This window comes from Peromyscus eremicus, chromosome 1 (assembly GCF_949786415.1).
Source record: "Peromyscus eremicus chromosome 1, PerEre_H2_v1, whole genome shotgun sequence".
In the NCBI taxonomy this organism is placed as follows: Eukaryota; Metazoa; Chordata; class Mammalia; order Rodentia; family Cricetidae; genus Peromyscus; species Peromyscus eremicus.
In genome coordinates, this window is record NC_081416.1 from 159,443,556 (window position 1) to 159,462,220 (window position 18,665).

The 18,665-nt window shown below is 50.9% G+C and overlaps 1 protein-coding gene across 2 annotated transcripts; it reads left to right on the forward strand.

The window, feature by feature from the left end:
• The first annotated feature begins 5,051 nt into the window (after positions 1-5,051).
• Positions 5,052-15,096, forward strand: Hsd17b14 (hydroxysteroid 17-beta dehydrogenase 14). 2 transcript variants are annotated; one of them, XM_059276744.1, is made up of 9 exons: positions 5,052-5,210; positions 5,838-5,876; positions 6,052-6,134; positions 6,958-7,024; positions 8,798-8,889; positions 10,811-10,915; positions 13,959-14,026; positions 14,120-14,216; positions 14,649-15,096. In XM_059276744.1, exons 1-9 carry the CDS (start codon positions 5,123-5,125, stop codon positions 14,820-14,822), a joined length of 813 nt encoding a protein of 270 aa, XP_059132727.1. In that variant the 5' UTR covers positions 5,052-5,122; the 3' UTR covers positions 14,823-15,096. The 2 variants fall into 2 exon arrangements, with proteins under 2 accessions (XP_059132727.1, XP_059132733.1); XM_059276750.1 differs by lacking the exon at positions 5,838-5,876.
• Positions 15,097-18,665: the final 3,569 nt, after the last annotated feature.

Consider the following 18,665-nt stretch of genomic DNA (forward strand, 5'->3'; position numbering starts at 1 on the left):
ATTATAAGCCACAGTCATCCTAGGGTCCCCACCCTACCCCCACCCCACCACCCCCACCCCTACCCCCACCCCAGCTCTGTAGCCTCCCTGGTTCTGTGGGTTGCAGTTTGATTGTTCTTTGTTTTATATCTAGTATCCACCTATGAGTGAGTACATACCATGTTTGGACAGAGGGACTTTTGATAAATCCTTGGCAATTAATCCGGCCTCAGTGCTGCCGGATGACAACCCTGAGGAGCCCACCCGTGATCACCTGGAGATGCTGGACTTCACCCAAGGTATGCGACCTAACCTGACAGATGTTCCTCTTACTGCCATGGATACAAATCTCTATCTGGACGGCAGCAGCTTCATTCAAGAAGGAACTAGGTATGTGGGGGCAGGTGGGGTGGCAGTGGTTACAAGGCCAAAAGGAGGTCATTTGGGTGCAAGCCTTGTCCTGGGGCACATCTGCCCACAGAGCAGAAATAATTACTCTGACACAGGCTTAAGATGGGCTGCAGGAAAAAAGGGGAACATCTACATAGACAGCCAATATGCTTACGTTCAAGGACAGATATATAAACAGAGGGACTTACTAACCTTGGAGGGAAAGACTATTAAAAATAAACATGAAATTGTCCAGTTGCTGGAGGCCATCTGGATACCAACTAAACTGGCCATTATTCACTGGCCAGGACACCAAGAAGACAAAAGGCCCCAAGCTCAAGGTAACGACCATGCAGAAAAAGTTACCAAAAGAAGCTGCTCCTGGGGAACCCAAACCCCAGACTTTCCTGGAACTGTCTGCTGTCCCCGAGCTCCAACTGTGCCTCAGTGAAGACGTTCCTGAGTACAGAAGACATCAGTCATATTCTGACTTGGGGGCTCTGGAGAGACATAATGGACGGTAGATCCTGCCTGACAGGAGACTCTGCATGCCAAAGGTACTGGGCCAAAACTGGCCAACGGCCGTGCATCACACCATACACTTGTCACCTAAAATCTCAGAACTCATCTCCCCTCACGTCTGGTTATCTGGACACCTAGAAAAACTTCAGAGCATTTCAGACCACCACCTGAACTGTACCCAGGTACATGCAAAGGACATGCTTCCCCCAGGCCAACAGCATCAAGGTACAGTACCTGGTGAATTTTGGGAAATGGACTTCACTGACATCAAGCCAGGACTCTATGGCTACAAATATCTGCTGGCTTCTGTCATTACCGTCACAGGCTGAGCCCTTTCCAACCCTTAACGGAAGTGGCCTAAGTGGTAGCTAAGAAATTCATAATGGAAATTATTCCCAGATTTGGCCTCCCCATATTTCTGGGGTCTGACAACAGCCCGGCCTTCATGGTCAAGTTATCTCAATTGCTTTCTAAGACTCTTAACATAAATTGGAAACTTCATTGTATGTATCATCCCCAGAGCTCAGGAAAAGTAGAGAGGATGACTAGAACTTTAAAGGAAATTTTTTTAAAACTAAGTATACTCTTTTTCTTTTTTTCTTTTCTTTTCTTTCTTTCTTTTATTTTATTTATTTATTTTTTATTTTTCCAGACAGGATTTCTCTGTGTAGCTTTGAGCCTTTCCTGGAACTTACTCTGTAGCCCAGGCTGGCCTGGAACTCACAGAGATCTGCCTGCCTCTGCCTCCCGAGTGCTGGGATTAAAGGTGTGAGCCATCACTGCCTGGCACTAAGTATACTCTTGAGAAACTGGGTTGACCTTTGACCTTATGACCTTCTCAGAGTCTGAGAAGGACATAATGTCCCCATTGATAATGTCTTCTTCCTACATGGTTTATGTTATGATTGCACAAGAGTCCCTTCTTATTGTAAGTCCACTTCTTATCACACCCTCCCCAAGGAAAGTTCACTCTATAAGAAACAATCCACCTCCCATGATCCCTTGGGTATATGCCAGACTGTTGTCAAATTGCCCCACTCCAATCTCTGAGTCCTTAAAAGGATTGCAATTAACATTGGATGAGATTCTGTCTCAGGCCCAGGCTGCTGAACCTGTTGGGTCCCAGCCATGTGATCACCCATTCCAGCCCAGAGATGTTGTATTAGTCTGCGGCTTCAAAGCTGACTGGCTTGAAGCTAGATGGACAGGACAGAGAGACCAAGCTCATGATTCTCCAGACTCTACTGCTGATTCTTCAGGCTCCTGCTGCTGTTAAAGTCACTGGTATTTCTGCCTGGATTCATCACTGACACCTCAAGAAGGCACCCGAGGAACCCACGAAAGGCAGCCCAACCCCCAGAGGTAGAAAATGACTGAAAAAGGACGGTGGAAAATCAACCTTCCTAAGGTTTGACTGTCTAACACTGTGTTCTTGCTGTTGAAACTGGCAACATGATTATTCTATGGCTAACAGTTTTGTTTTACTTTCAACATATACAAACAGAAACTAAATGCATCTTGACAGGGGAAATAAGAGGCACCCCTATCATAGGAAATACCCTGATGTTGTCTTGCCATGCAAAAGATTGCCTTTACCCACCAGGGTAAGGTAAAGGGGAAGGAAGGAGTCATTAATCACTTCAGTTGAATTTAACATACCCAGAGTTACCCTATCTGTAACTGATAATGTGGAATATAATCTCTGGGTCCATCTAGCACTAAAAGTGAAACTCCTGTGTCAGAGGAGATCCCTCTATTCCTGGGCTCCTAAAAAGAAACTTATATGGAATAGGGATTTCTTAGGAAAATTATACAAGACTAACAGGGGACAAAATGAAGTATGCCCTCCTATTGTTGAAGGGCTGTGGCTGATGTCCCCATTGATAATGTCTTCTTCCTACACGGTTTATGTTATGATTGCACAAGAGTCCCTTCTTATTGTAAGTCCACTTCTTATCACACCCTCCCCTTTGGTAAACAACTTTAGGATGGATCTTTTTCTGTGAAAATAATACTTATTCTGCACTCCCAGCAGGATATGAGGGTTTGTGTGGGATAGGATGTGTTATACCCATTTTACTCAGCAAATCTTTACAATCGGTTAATAGAACTACAAGAGCTCTTCCCAAAAATGTGATGATTCCTCACATCTACTAAATCCCACCTTACCTGGTGCTACCTTAGCCTTTCTGTTACCTGTCCCAGGACTTGTTGTTGGACATAAAGAGAGGTTTCTAAAATAGCCTGTCTAATTTCAAAAACTACTAATACTACAGCAAAAATATTAGCAGAAATTAATCAAGAAATGGGAGAGCTGAGCCGGGCGGTGGTGACGCATGCCTTTAATCCCAGCACTCGGGAGGCAGAGGCAGGTGGATCTCTGTGAGTTCGAGGCCAGCCTGGTCTCCAAAGTGAGTTCCAGGAAAGACACAAATGCTACACAGAGAAACCCTGTCTCGAAAAACCAAAAAAAAAAAAAAAAAAAAAAGAAAAAAAAAAGAAAAAGAAAAAGAAAAGAAAAGAAAAAAGAAAAAGAAATGGGAAAGCTGAGAACTGTTATGCCCTGATCTCAGGGACCCCAAAAGACCACCACGAAGACCAAATCCCACATGTAAAAGCAAAGAGTCTTTATTATCTTCAAGCTCCGAGCTTGGTCTCTCTGTCTGTCTGACGCAGCGGTGAGAACCGAGAGCCCCGAACTCAGGTGGGGTGGGGTTTTTATCATAGCAGAGGTTGGGGTGAGGGGATTTCTAGGGTTCAGGACCCTGATTAGCTGACAATTGTCTGGGGGTATCTGTAAAACAAAAATAGGTGTGTGCTAGACTCAAGGACGTCTGGCCACCTTATCTAATGTTTGGAATGTTTGGGATGTCAGGTACTTCCTCATGCCTGGGTAGATCCCTGGGTGGTATCTGAAGGCTTTTCCTGGATCTGGGTGTTGCCCGCCAGTAAGCCTGTCACAGAAGCTGTGTCTAGGCCCCTAAGCCTGTCTTGGCTGCTGCTGGTCAAGCTGTTTTGGGGCCCTCCTCAAGAACAACCATTCTTCCAAATAAAGCTACTGTAGATTACCTGTTACTTAGACATGCTCTTGGTCATCAGCAATTTCCTGGAATGTGCTATCTCTGATTTCTCTCATACTATTGACAACCAAATTGATAATCTACGTAAAAAAACTAGACAAAACCTCTCAAACAAATTTAGACTGGCCAATATGGCTAAGTTGGTCTCCCCCTTCATTGGCCTGATAATATTATCTGTACTAATTATCACAATCGGGTCTGTGCCCTCCAATGTGTCATTGACTTGATCACCCATCAGATTAACAATTCTAGACTCATTCCTGCTCGACAACATTATTAAGACAGCCCCCTACCAATGATTTGACCAGGAGACGTAAGCCAAGTGGGAATGAGGAACCTGCCTGACTCCATTCTGAAGGCATGAGCCATTGTGCTGTATTATTAAACATAAGTTTCTATTTACTGTAAGAGCTGAGTTGTTCTCTCTTTCCTAGAACCTGACCTTCCTGAACCCATGACCATGATTTGTTTTTGAAAATATCTAACCCTCCCTGACCCCTCCCTAATCACATGGTGGTTTTTCTGTATTTTATTACCCCATTGTCTCACTTCTGTCAAACTACCCCTGATTTTACTCCTTAAAAGGGGCCCAAGAGGTGGATTTGCTGCTGTGCTCTGTAACCCGACTTAGGAGGAGACAGTCTCTGGCCAGCTCTTGGGTACACCCCAATAAAAATAAAGCTTGCTTCAAGTTTGGCTCAGGTTGTGGTAGTGGTCTTCTCAGTGTTTGGGGTAACAGTATGAGGAAGTTGGGAGCCAGATACTCAGACTGGGTCTGAGGGAGAAGGCTGAAACCTCGTGTCTGAGAGAGGAGGCTGGGGACTGGTTTTCTAGGTCAGAGGAAGAGGTGCTCTTACCGGTCTGAGGGAGCAGGATTGGCGTCAATCTGAGCTGGGAGGGCTGGGGTCTGGACCCCAAGTCTGAAGGAGGATTGTCAGAGTGGGGACCCCAAGAGAAGGGCTAAGACCCCATCTCCAGGTCTGGTACAGAAGAGCCCTCTCAATTCCCGCAGGTGCGTGGCCTTCCTGGGAACACCCCCTCCCAGGGCCAGCCTTCAAGGACCCAGCCGGCATATCTGTTCCATCTCACTGCTCCTCTGGCCTTTGGAGGTGGAGAGAGGCTGTGAGGGTGTGGGAGACAAGTCACTGGGGATGGCTGCTGAAACCCGATACTCCGGGAAGGTGGTGGTGGTGACTGGGGGTGGTCGTGGCATCGGAGCTGGGATCGTGAGAGCCTTTGGTGAGTAAGGGTCTTCTTGTTTGGTGTCCGAATTTTTGGAAAGGACGAGTTGACAGGTTCACAGAGTGGAGAAAGAGACTCAGTTTCATTTTTTTTTTTTTTTTTAGTGATCTATTTTTTTTTTTACTTAAGTGATTTGTTTATTATTTTTTTTCTGTGCATTGTTTTTGTGTTTGTACGAGGGTGTCGGGTCCCCTGGAACTGGAGTTACAGACAGTTGTGAGCTGCCACATGGGTGCTGGGAATTGAACCTGAGTTCTCTGGAAGAGCAGCCAGTGCTCTTAACCACTGAGGCAGAGGCAGGCGGATCTTTGAGTTCTAGGACAGCCAGGGCTACACAGAGAAACCCTGTCTTGAAAAACCAAAAAGAGTTCTTCCCCTGATGGGTCTCTAGCTACAAACGATAGCTTTGAGGAATATATTTCTTGTAGGTTTGGGGTTTTTCTAGAATCCAGGATGGCGGCCGAGCAGCAGCTGGATGAAGAAGGGGAATTTGTCTCTCTGCCCTTTGAGAGGAGTGTCATGAGACAGGTCACGAGAGCCAGGTGCTCTGTGTGGCCACAAGAGGGCAGCAGAGGCAGCGACCCAAGTCTACAGCCTCTAACCTTTCTGTCTCTCTGTTGGCAGTGGACAGTGGGGCTCAAGTGGTTTTCTGTGACAAGGATGGTGAGTAAGTAAGTCCTCAACTCCGCCTCTCCTCCACTGATGCAGGGACCCGAGCGTAGCCCTCCTCCCTCAGACCCACATGCCTAGACCCAAGTCTCCTCCCCAGACCTCTACCCTCAGACTGGCGTCCAAGCCTCAACCCTCCTCCCTCAGACCCAGAGTCTTTCTCTTGCAGCGGCCAGGGGCCGGGCTCTGGAGCAGGAACTCGTGGGCACTGTCTTCGTGCCCTGTGACGTGACTCAGGAGGGAGATTTGCAGGTGAGTGTTCCCAGCCCCTACCCAGCACCCAGCACCCAGCACCCAGCACCCTCTGCATGGCCTCTTTGTCGGCTCTGTACACGTGGGTCCTTCTGCTCCTTCTCTCTCGGGTCTTTAGGAACGAGCAGAGCTTGAAACCCACACTTCCTGTAACAATTTCTGACTCCCCTGCCGCAGAATCTGTTCAGTGCCCTCAGGTCTGGCCCCAGTCTGGGCCTCCGCTCTCTCTGCCTGTCTGCTCCCCACCCTCCTCTGGGTCTGTAGCCTGAGTCTTCTGCCCTCACAGTCTTCCACAGTGGCGGGCTGGTTGCTGTTTTATCCACTCGACACAAGCTAGAGTCATTTGGGAAGAGGGAACCTTAGTAGCAAAGATGGCCACGCCACACTGGCGTGTGGGCGAGCTCTGGTGCGTTTTCTTAATTAGAAATTGGTGTGGGAGGGCCCAGCTCCCTGGGGTTGTGACCTCCCTGGGCAGGTGGTCCTGGATTGTATGGGTTGAACAAGCTGTAGGGAGCCAGCCAGTGAACATGGTGTCTGATTAGTTCCTGCCTCCAGGTTTCTGCTTTGAGCTCCTCAGTGACCTGAGAACTGTAAGCAGAAATAACCCTTGCCTCCCAGGTTGCTTTTGGTCATGGTGTTTTGTCACAGCAATAGAAACCCTGACTATGGCAAATGGTAACTGCGTCCCCCCGCTTCCTGCTTCCTCTCCTCTGGACCTATCCTGTGACCCTGATCCCACCTCACTCTGCCTTGTCCTCCTCAGCTGAGCTTGTCCAAGGCTGTCACCTCACTGCTCTCCTCCTGACGTTTGTTATCTCCTCAGACTCTGATTGCTGAGACCCTCTCTCGATTTGGCCGCTTGGATTGTGTGGTGAATAATGCCGGCTACCGTAAGTCGTGTGGCTTGGGGGCTAATGTCCTCTGATGTCTACTTATATCCGATTCTCCCATCTCCCCTCCCTTTTTAAATTTATTTATTTTTATTTTACGTGCATTGGTGTTTTGCTTACATGTCTGTGGAGTTACAGACAGGTGTGAGCTGCCATGTGGATGCCGGGAATTGAACCCAGGTCTTCTGGAAGAGCAGTCAGTGCCCTTAACCACATCCCTCCAGCCCCATTTCTTCCCCTTAAAAATGATTACATTTGACTGGGCGGTGGTGGCGCACGCCTTTGATCCCAGCACTCGGGAGGCAGAGGCAGGCGGATTATCTCTGTGAGTTCGAGGCCAACCTGGAACAGAGTGAGTTCCAGGACAGGCTCCAAAGCTACACAGAGAAACCCTGTCTCGGAAAAAAAAAAAAAAAAAAAAAAGTTTAAAAAATTATTACATTTATTTGTATGTGTGTGTAATATGTGGGTGCTACACAAGTAAGCAGCACACACTTGTGTACAGTACTTGTGTGGTGTTCAGAGTACAGGAGGGGATTTGCTCTCTCCTTCCACCATGTAGGATTGCGCTCAGGTTGTCAGGATTGGCAGCAAGTGCCTTTACATTTGAGCCGTCTCAACAGCCCTAATCTTTCCTCTGAACTATAGTTTACCCCTCCCCCAGGCCACAGCCCTCTCCGTGTGTGTGTGTGTGTGTGTGTGTGTGTGTGTGTGTGTGTGTGTGATTATGTGTATTTCTACTTGCATGTATGTCTGTTCACTTGCATGTCTGGTGCCCACAGAGGTCAGAAGAAGCAGCTGGATCCCCTGGAACTGGAGTTACAGACAGTTCTGAGCTCCTGTGGGTGCTGGGACTTGAACCTGGGTCCTCTAGAAAAGCTGCCAGTGCCCATAACCACTAGGCCAGGCAGCCAGCCTTCCCCCACCTTCACACATAGCTCTCGCCTGAGCTTCTGTCCTCTTTGTCTGCCATGTCCTCAGGCTCTGCTCTCCCCTTCTCCGAGTCTCAGCTTCCATCTTTGGAATAAGAGTTATCACCTTTTCTGTTGGGGTGCTGCAGTCTCTAAAGGAGACAGTGTCCCTTAGGTTATTCCCAGAGCCTGTGGAGCTCCTGCTTTGCTGAAGGCCCAGGCCCTTGCTGGTGACAAGGACACCCCAGGCACACTTTATCAGACACTAGGGGGTGTGGCACTCTGGAGTTTTCCACCAGCCTAACAGCTGCACTGTAAGACAATGTGTCCCCATGGAAACTAAGGCTCAGAGAGAGCGCACCCAGGCCCTCCGGAGTCCCCTCCAAAGACGGAGGTGCAGAGAACTGCCCCGCCAGCAGGGCTCCCTGTCTTAGCTGCCTTTCTTCAGGTCATGGTAAGGATTCACAGAGCTGCCGGGAGCTCATTGTTATCTGTGTCCTTCTTTTCTTAGGCTGAGGGGTATTCAACACAGCCACAGAAACAAATTTCCTTGTGGGGAGTGCGGGGAAATTCACATTCCACAGTGAGGAGAACAGACATGAGCTGGGCTGGGCTCAGAGACTTTAGTGCTGGAATGGCGGGGGAGGGGGGGGTGCGGGTGGCGGGGGTGGCGGGGGTGGCGGGGGTGGCAGGGGTGGCAGGGCAGCATGCCTCCTCTGCAGAGACCGCCGTCAATCACAATTACCATATGCAGCCTCCTTCCTTGGCTTGCTCCCTAGGTCTTTGCCTCTTCTCTGGTCATCACCCGTCTCCTGCTCCCTCTTCCCTTCCCGGCCTGGCCTCATTCTCCCCTTCCCTTTAGACCCACCCGCGCAGTGGCCTGAGGAGACTTCTGCCCAGGACTTTCGCCAGCTGCTGGAACTGAACCTACTGGGGACGTACACGTTGACCAAGGTGAGACAGGCACAGTCCGCTGCAGTTGGCGTGTGTCCCTCTTCTTATCAGGAGTCATGGTTTTGTGCCCCTCATCTTCCTGTCCTGTTCTAGAGCGGCGGTTCTCAACCTGTGGGTAGCAACCCCTTTGGGGGTCGGTGACCCTTTCACAGGGGCTGCCTAATGTCATCAGAAAACATAGATATCTACATTAAGATTCACAAGCTAAGTGTGGGGGCAAATGCCTTTAATCCCAGCACTCGGGAGGCAGAGGCAGGCGGATCTCTGAGTTCAAGGCCAGCCTGGGCTAGAGCGAGTTCCAGGACAGGCTCCAAATCTACACAGAAACCCTGTCTCACCCCGCCCCCCCAAAAAAAGACAAAAAAAAGATTCATAACAGTAGCAAAATTACAGTTATGGAGTAGAAAGGAAATAATTTCATGGTTGGGGGTCATCACACCATGAGGAACTGTGTTAAAGGGTCACAGCAGCAGCATTAGGAAGGTTGAGAATCACTGCTCTAGAAGGATCCCGTTCTATGTAGGAAACAAATAGGCACAGATCTGCATCCACCTGCAGCTACAGCCTCCTCGAATCTTCCAGAGCCTTCCAGCCCTGCTCTGAGGTGGCAAAAGAGGTGGGGCCGGGCTCAGATGGTAGAGTGTTTGTCCAGCAACCACGGAGCTGTAGCGTGACGGTGGAAACTATGATCTCAGCACTTAGGAGGTGGAGGCAGGAGGATCAGAAGTTCAAGGCCAATCTTGGCTACACAGTGAGATTGTGTCCCAAAAAACAAACCAGGAAGGAAGGGGTGGGGAGCTCGGGGTGCTTCCATAGGGAAGGGCCTATGAAGGGTCAGTAAGAATATTTGCTGGTGTTGATGGGTGGAGAGAGAGGCCTTAGATGTAAAGGCCATGCTGGCAAACCCAGTCTCCCAGCACTCAGGAGGCAGAGGCAGTCAGATCTCTGTGAGTTCGAGGCCAGCCTGGAATACATAGTGAGACCCTGTCTGAAAAAAACAACAAAAAGGAGTGGGGGCATGGGAAGGGTTTTTTCTCCCACAAATATTATTCTGGCCACACTTTCTGTCACAGTCCCTTTTGAGAGGAGAGGAGGGGCCTCGGTTGTCAGGAGGGAGTCCTTTTACTCAGGATAGTCCCATTGCAGAAGTGATCAGTTACTGGATCGGAGGGCATGTGACAACCCAGAACAGTCACCAGGGTCCCCTCATCCCTAGGCAAGCTGACACGGTCACTATGTGAACTGTGTGGCTTTCTCAGGATGGAGCAGTCCAGACAGAGGCTCTCGGGTTGCAGTGTCCAGGCTGCATTTGGGAGTGGTGTGGTGAGCCACAGACCCTTTTAGGTTCCTGTTCTAGGAGGCTCCGGGTGCTGGTTTGTGCTCAGTCATGTTTATTGGTAAGAGCAGGCTGTGCCTGGTCAGCTCCAGTGCCCAGGGCACTGGGAAGGAACAGACTGAGCTTATCTAGGTCACACCTGGGGAGGAGTGGCCCGAGAAGGTGGCAGAGAACAGGACCCATCTCCCGAGGCTTCCCACATCACATTCTGACCACAGAGTTCTTTGTACAACCCAGACACACCATCTCCCTCCATGGGATCAAAGATTTTCTCCTAGTTGTGCCGAACAGGCAGGGTTCTGCACGGCGCTAGGTTTTCCTGGCTTGGTGAGGGCTGGACATGGAACGGCAGATGAAAACTCAGAGAGGAGAGAGGAGAGAGGACAGAGAGGGGAGAGAGGGAACTAGAAAAGACACAGAAGTCTTTCCGAGAGGTGCTCTGGCATACCATAGACATGCCATTGCTGTGCCTCTGCCCAGAGACCCACTGAGAACATGGGCGATAGTCTCAGTCCCATACCTAAGGGTGCTGCTGGCCGCTCTCCAGGGACCAGGTGCAAAGGGCTGATGTGTCTGTCTCCATAGCTTGCCCTCCCCCACCTGCGGAAATGCAGAGGCAACATCATCAACATCTCCAGCCTGGTTGGGACCATCGGCCAGTCTCAGGCAGTTACCTACGTGGCCACCAAGGTAGGCCAGCCCCCCTCCTCCCTAGAGTTCTTTCCTGGCTCTTTGGGCCTCAGCTTTGAGCCTGTATCCTCTCTGGTTTTTTTTTTTTTTTTTCATTTCTTGTTTTAAAAGTGTGTGTGTGTGTGTGTGTGTGTGTGTGTGTGTGTGTTGGTCAGAGGATAACTTGCAGGAATCAGCTCACTCCTACCACATGGGTCTCAGGATTGAAATCAGGAACTCAGGCCTAGCAACAAACGACCTTATCCTCTGAACCATCTCACCAGCTAATTTTATTTTATAATTTCTATAGTCTCATTATATAATTCTGGTTGGCCTGGAACTCACTCTGTAGACCAGGCTAGCCTAAAACTCAGAGATCCTCCTGCCTCTGCGTCCTGAGCAATGAGATTAAGGTGTGTGCCACCACACCTGACCTGTTTTTGTTGTTGTTTTAAAGATTTATTATGTATACAGTGTTCTGCCTGCAGGCCAGAAGAGGGCGCCAGATCTCATTACAGATGGTTGGGAGCCACCAAGTAGTTGCTGGGAATTGAACTCAGGACCTCTGGAAGAACAGTCAGTGCTCTTAACCTCTGAGCCATCTCTCCAGCCCCTGTTTTTTTTTTTTTTTTTTGTTTGTTTGTTTGTTTTTTGAGACAGGGTTTCTCTGTGTAGCTTTGATGCCTTTCCTGGGACTCACTCTGTAGCCCTGGCTGGCCTCGAACTCACAGAGATCCACCTGCCTCTGCCTCCCTTGTGCTGGGATTAAAGGCGTGCGCCACCACTGCCCAGCCTGTTTTGTTTTTTTTAAAGAATATTTTGGGGTGGACTAGACAGATAGCTCAGCAGTAAAGTGTGCTTGCTGCTCTTTAAGAGGACCAGAGTTTGGTTCCAAATACCCACACTGGAAGGCTCACAGCTGTAACTTCAGCCCCAAGCATCTGGTGACCTCTTCTGGCCTCTGAGAGCATTTGCATATCCATGCCCTTGTACATATTTAAAAGATAATATTTGTACTTCTTGAACACTTTCATACATATGTACACTCTATCTTGATCATACTCACCTCCCCTCACCTCTCTCAAACCACTGTGCCTCTAACTCGTCTCTCTGGTGTCCTCTGTGTCTCTCTCTCTCTCTCTCCCTTCCTCCCTCCCTCCCTCTCCTCTCTTGTTTTTTAAGTAACCCACTGAGGGCATCCACTAGAGCATGGGCAACCTACCAGTGACCACACCCCTGATCCCCAGCGGCCGTCAGTTACAATATTCTTCATTAAGGGGTGTGGCCTCATGAGCCCTCCCCGTCACCCTGGAATGATAACTGCTTCACCTTGTGCGAGTCTCCTGCAGGAAACCATAGCTGAAGTTAGTTCATGAAAACAAGGGCCGTGTCACGACCAGAAGACAGCATTTCACGGACTGCTCTCTGCCCCCCAGAGAGCCTTCTCTTCCATGTTGACCCCTGAGCTACAGCACGGGGTTGCTGTGTGGGTCTCTCTCATCTAGGGCTGAGCACTCAGCAGTCACTAATTCTCAGCGTGTGAGTCTTCACATTAACTGTTGCACGCGGCCAACAGGAGCTTCTCACTGGGCGTGGTAGGGCTCACATTCAATGCCAGCACTCAGGAGGCAGAGGCAAGTCTTTCCCTGTCTCTCTAGCCAGCTCCCAAATAATGACATGGACACTTGAAAGCTTGGCCGTAGCTTAGGCTTGTTTCTAACTAGCTCTTACAACTTAAATGAACCCGTTTCTATTAACCTGTGTTCTGTCACTCATCCTGCTTCTCCCATGTCTCCTGGCATCTCTGCTGCACCTAGATTTATCTCCTACTTCCTCTCTCTCTGCCTGGAAGTCCTACCTATACCTCCTGCCTAGCCATTGGCCTTTCAGCTCTTTATTAAACCAGTCACAGCAATATACCTTCACGCCCTGTACAAATATCCCACCACAGAGGTAGGCAGATCTCTGTGAGTTCGAGGGTGGCCTGGTCTACAGAGGCTGTAGTGAAACCCCGTCTCAAACATTAACAACAAAAGAGCATTTTGACTGAGGCTGAATTGTGGTGGGTTTGCCCCTGGGGGCTGTGACCTCCTGAGCCATGGACTTTTGACCAGGTTTACAATATTAAGCATGAATTCTCTCTAGAACTGGCTTCGTAGCCAAGCAGAAAGCAGTTAGGACCCCCATACCATGAATGCCGCTACTGCACCAGGCATATCTTCTTGCTTGGCAGGTCAGTACTTCAGCACACAAGGTCTGTGTCTAGGTAAATCTGATGATGACTTCTCTTCCCCAGAAACCAAAGTTGCATCTTTAGCAGTGAGGTCACTAAAACGATACACTCTGTATTTTGTGAGTGTTTCGTCCGCATGTGTGTATATGCACTGGCCTTTCTGGTTCATGTGGAGTTCAGAAGAGGGAATCTGATCCCCTGGAACTGGGCCGTCATGTGGGTGCTGGGAATAGGACCTGGTTCCTTGCAGGAACATCCAGTCCTTAAGTGCTGAGCCATCTCTCCAGCTGGAATTTTTTTAATTACATTTTTATTTATTTCACATGTGTCTTTGTCTCTGTGTATCTCTGTGCATATGTGTGTGTCACAGCACACATATGGAGGTCAGAGGACAACCTGGAGGAGTCAGCTCTCTCCTTCCACCATGTGGGTCCCAGGAATCAAACTCAGGTTGTCAGACTCGGCAGCCAGTGCCTTTAATACTGAGCCATGTTGCAAGGCCCTTCTTGATTTTATTTGAACCAGAGTCTCTCCCTGCAGCCTGGGTTGGTACTAGAGATTCATGGCAATCCACTTGTCTCTGCCTCCCAAGTTCTGGGACCATAGGTGCCTAGGCCCAGAAATGTCCCACACTACCCCCTTCATTTAGTCCTGAGTTAGAGCAACCTGTAACAAATTGGTCTGCACAGAGTCCATGCACAGGGAATGTCTGCAAGATGGCTGAGACTAATCTCACCGAGGCTAAAGTTTGCTGCCCCCCTGCCTGGAAGAAGAGGATGGGAGGGCCTCCATCTTCAGAGACTCAACCCTCTCTGGTCTCTGCCCCTGCAGGGGGCAGTGACAGCCATGACAAAAGCTCTGGCCTTGGATGAGAGTCGATATGGTGTCCGTGTCAACTGGTAAGCTGATCAAAGCGGACAGGGGCTGGGGCAGCTGGGGATGTCAGGACAGAATTAGCATACCCTTCATCCTTCCTTCTCTCCCTTACCCAGCATCTCCCCAGGAAACATCTGGACTCCACTGTGGGAAGAGCTGGCAATGTCAACTCCAGACCCCAGTGCCACCATCCTAGAAGGGACCTTGGCCCAGGTAGGAGGGGTTGAGAGTTGGGAGGGATGAAGGTACCAGGGTGTGTGTGTGTGTGTGTGTGTGTGTGTGTGTGTGTGTGTGTGTGTAGATCAGGTCAGGTCTTTCTCCTCTTCTCTCCTCCTCCTTTGTCTGTCTGTCTCTCAGAGCTTCATATAATCCAGTCTAGCTTGGACCTTGATATGTAGCTGGGAACATCCTCGAACTTCTGATTTCCCTGCTTCTGTTTCCTGAGTGCTGGAGTTACAGACACGTACCATTCCTTGTGTGTGTATTCACTCGCACACTTGTGTGGCCATCTTACTCTCTAGCCCAGGCTGGCCTTGAACTCAGGGCAAACCTGTGGAGTAGGCCTCCCTTGCTGAGATGACGGGTATGAGCCAACATGCCCGGCGGGAGGCCCCTCTTAGTTCTCCTCCTGCCTTCTCTCCCCAGCCCCTGGGCCGCATGGGCCAGGCCGCCGAGGTGGGGGCTGCAGCCATCTTCCTGGCCTCTGAAGCCACCTTCTGTACAGGACTCGAGCTTCTCGTGACAGGGGGTGCAGAGCTGGGGTATGGATGCAAGTCTAGCAGGAGCAGCCTCGCGGAAGCCCCTGTCCCCCCACTGTAATTTCCACCGTGTTATGTCCTATCCATCCCTCTTTTCCTTCCTTTCTCTGTGGTACTGGAGATTAAACCTGGGACCTCTTTTGTGCCAGGCAGGGGGTCTACCACTGAGCCACACCCCCAGCGCCTCACTGGGGGATTCTAGGCAGGGGCTCTACCACTGAGCCACACCCCAGCCCCTCACTGGGGGATTCTAGGCAGGGGCTCTACCACTGAGACACACCCCCAGCCCCTCACTGGGGGATTCTAGGCAGGGGCTCTACCACTGAGCCACACCCCAGCCCCTCACTGGGGGATTCTAGGCAGGGGCTCTACCACTGAGACACACCCCCAGCCCCTCACTGGGGGATTCTAGGCAGGGGCTCTACCACTGAGCCACACCCCAGCCCCTCACTCGGGGATTCTAGGCAGGGGCTCTACCACTGAGCCACACCCCAGCCCTTCACTGGGGAATTCTAGGCAGGGGCTCTACCACTGAGCCACACCCCAGCCCCTCACTCGGGGATTCTAGGCAGAGGCTCTACCACTGAGCCACACCCCAGCCCCTCACTGGGGGATTCTAGGCAGGGGCTCTACCACTGAGCCACACCCCAGCCCTTCACTGGGGAATTCTAGGCAGGGGCTCTACCACTGAGCCACACCCCAGCCCCTCACTCGGGGATTCTAGGCAGAGGCTCCACCACTGAGCCACACCCCAGCCCCTCACTGGGGGATTCTAGGCAGGGGCTCTACCACTGAGCCACACCCCAGCCCCTCACTGGGGGATTCTAGGCAGGGCTTTACCAAGGAACTGTCCATTCCCAAAGACACTCAGGACGAATGGCTAGCTGTGGTGCCTGTTAGCATACCAAAGGACAGGCTGGCAGCTGGCTCCCTCAGTACTTCTCTCCGTTGTTCTCACACTTGTCTCCTATTTTAAGCCTCTCCAGCCCATTACTTAGCTTCTGACTCCCATCCAAACCAGCCAGTTCGGACCTGCCTACCCCTGTTCCCCTCATCCTCTCTCCTCTTCTCTCCCCCCTCCCTCAGCCCCCCTAGCCCAGTTCAGTCTGGACTCTTCCAGATGCCTCTGGCTGTATTCTTCTTATATATAATAAAACCTTCTTCTCAACCATACCTTGCTGTGGTCACATCATCATTTCATTCATGACCACAAACCCAGCCCCTCACTGGGGGATTCTAGGCAGGGGCTCTACCACTGAGCCACACCCCAGCCCCTCACTGGGGGATTCTAGGCAGGGGCTCTACCACTAAGCCACACCCCAGCCCCTCACTGGGGGATTCTAGGCAGGGGCTCTACCACTGAGCCACACCCCCAGCCCCTCACTGGGGGATTCTAGGCAGAGGCTCTACCACTGAGCCACACCCCAGCCCCTCACTGGGGGATTCTAGGCAGAGGCTCCACCACTGAGCCACACCCCAGCCCCTCACTGGGGGATTCTAGGCAGAGGCTCTACCACTGAACCACACCCCAGCCCCTCACTGGGGGATTCTAGGCAGAGGCTCTACCACTGAGCCACACCCCAGCCCCTCACTGGGGGATTCTAGACAGGGGCTCTACCACTGAGCCACACCCCAGCCCCTCACTGGGAGTTCTAAGCAAGGGCTCTACTACTGACCTATAAGTTGCCCCTCCCTCATCTAGCATTCCCCACCCCAAATTCCAACCTGCATCACCTACCTCCCAGGTTTGCCCCAACACCTTAGACTCTACCCCCTTATCATTGGTCCTGCACTCATGAAAACAACTTGTATCCAGAAAGGAAACATCATATTTATTTCCTGTTCTTTACACAAGTCTGTCCACACTAGTATTGTCTCCTTCCCAGTTACCTTTAGGCCACGTGGGTATTCCTGACCCCTGAAGAACTCCAGGAGACCTTGCAGAGTCCACACTAGTATTGTCTCCTTCCCAGCTACCTTTAGGCCACGTGGGTATTCCTGACCCCTGAAGAACTCCAGGAGACCTTGCAGCAGGAGCGAGAGGTGCTACCTTCTGTCGCTAGGGGGCGCAGTTCTGCTTCACCTGGGCGCAAATTAAAAGGCCCGCTGGGGAGAATAAATTAAGTGGTAATTGGTGGCTAATGAAGGAGCCTGCCTTTATTCTTGGTCCTCAGGGGAGAGGGGTTTTGCACTCTTTGCCAGTGAGGAGGCTGGAGGAAGAATCTTGAGCGCTGAGGTGGTGTGGAGTTGAGACATGTGGGTCAGAGGGCGGAGGCTGGGACTTGCATTGCTGGGTTTGGGACTGAAGGACACTGCGGGGGTGCGCTGGGGAAAGAGCAGGCCCTGGACACTCCCCAGGTTGGGCGCGGGCGCAGCAGCGTTCCCCGCACCCCAGGTAGGGGGTGGAACTGTGAGGCTGCTGTGGATTGGCCAAGGCCGGGGTGTGCGGCAATCGCTGATTGGCTGTGGCGGGGGCGGTTGCTGCTGTAGGGTCCACCCTGCAGTTCCGAGGTGGTGGGGAGGAGGGAGGGCTTAGCAGCAGAGAGCCTGAGATCCGGGGTGGGGTGGGGTGGGGTGTGTGTGTCTGTGTGTGTGTGTGTGTGTGTGTGTGAGAGAGAGAGAGAGAGAGAGAGAGAGAGAGAGAGAGAGAGAGAGAGAGAGAGAGAGAGAGAGGGCCTAAGTGACTAAGTGACAGGGGCTAACCTGTGTATAGTGTGAGTGTGTGTGTGTGTGTGTGTGTGTGTGTGTGTGAGACTTCTGATTGGGAAGAACCTGTGGCATAGTGACCAGGAAGCACAATCGATACGGAGGAACGCTGCCACAGGTTTAAATTGCAGGGTATAGCTGGGCTAGACAACTGTAATCCCTATGCTTGTGAAGTTGAGGCAGGAGGATGGCAAGCTTGAAGCCTGCCTGGATTACAGAGTGAGGCCCTGTCTAGATGTGTTATGTGTGTGTTAAGTAGGTTTTTAAATGATGCTGGCAGCAGGGAGCTCCTGATACACTAACTACCCCCGAAACCCTAAAGTTGGGGAGCTGTGGATGACGAGTGTGGCTCATGCACCCAAGCTGTAGGCTGATGTGAGGGTCTGTAGTGAGCTGCTGAGAGACACTCTAGCTTTCTTCTCTAAGGAGGCCGGAAGGAGGGCACAATGAACTGTCGTTACAAAGAACACGTTGTCTCCTCGTGCAGAGTGAGGAGTCTTCTATCCCTGTCCACCATCCTCTCCCCAAAGTCCTGTTCTTCTTGTTTCATTTGTCTGAGGCAGGAGACTAGCTCTCTCACCTAGGATGCCCTTACATTTGCAGCAAATCTCCTGCCTCAGCTTTCAGAGGGTTGGTGCTACCAGGCCCAGCTCCCAAGGGCTTTTCTCTGCACCCGCTGACATTGACAGTGGGCTTTTCCTCTTTATCAGAGTGACCAGAAGAGCTCTGTGACCCTTGCTCTGATGACTCTGCCACCGACAAAGTTCCTCTGAAGATGCATTTTTTGTTGTTTTATTTATTTTTAGAATTTTTTTTCTCATAGAGACTGTTATATAAATAATCCTGGCTGTCCTGGATCTCGCTCTGTAGACCAGGCTGGCCTCGAACCTCACAGAGATCTGCCTGCCTCTGCTTCCTGAGTGCTGGGATTAAAGGTGTTCACTACCATCCCCTGGCTGGAAAATATTACATTTTTATTTTTATGTGTATGAGTGTACTGCCTGCACATATATAAGTGTACCGTGTGCATGCCTAGTGCCCGCAGAGTTCAGAAGAGGTCGATGGATCCCTTGGAACTGGAGGTACAGACAGTTGGGGGCCACTATGCGTCTACTAGGAACCAAACCCAGTCCTCTAGAAGAGCAGTCAGTGTTCTTAACTGTTGATCCCTCTTTCCAACCCCTGTCTGTTTTAAGGC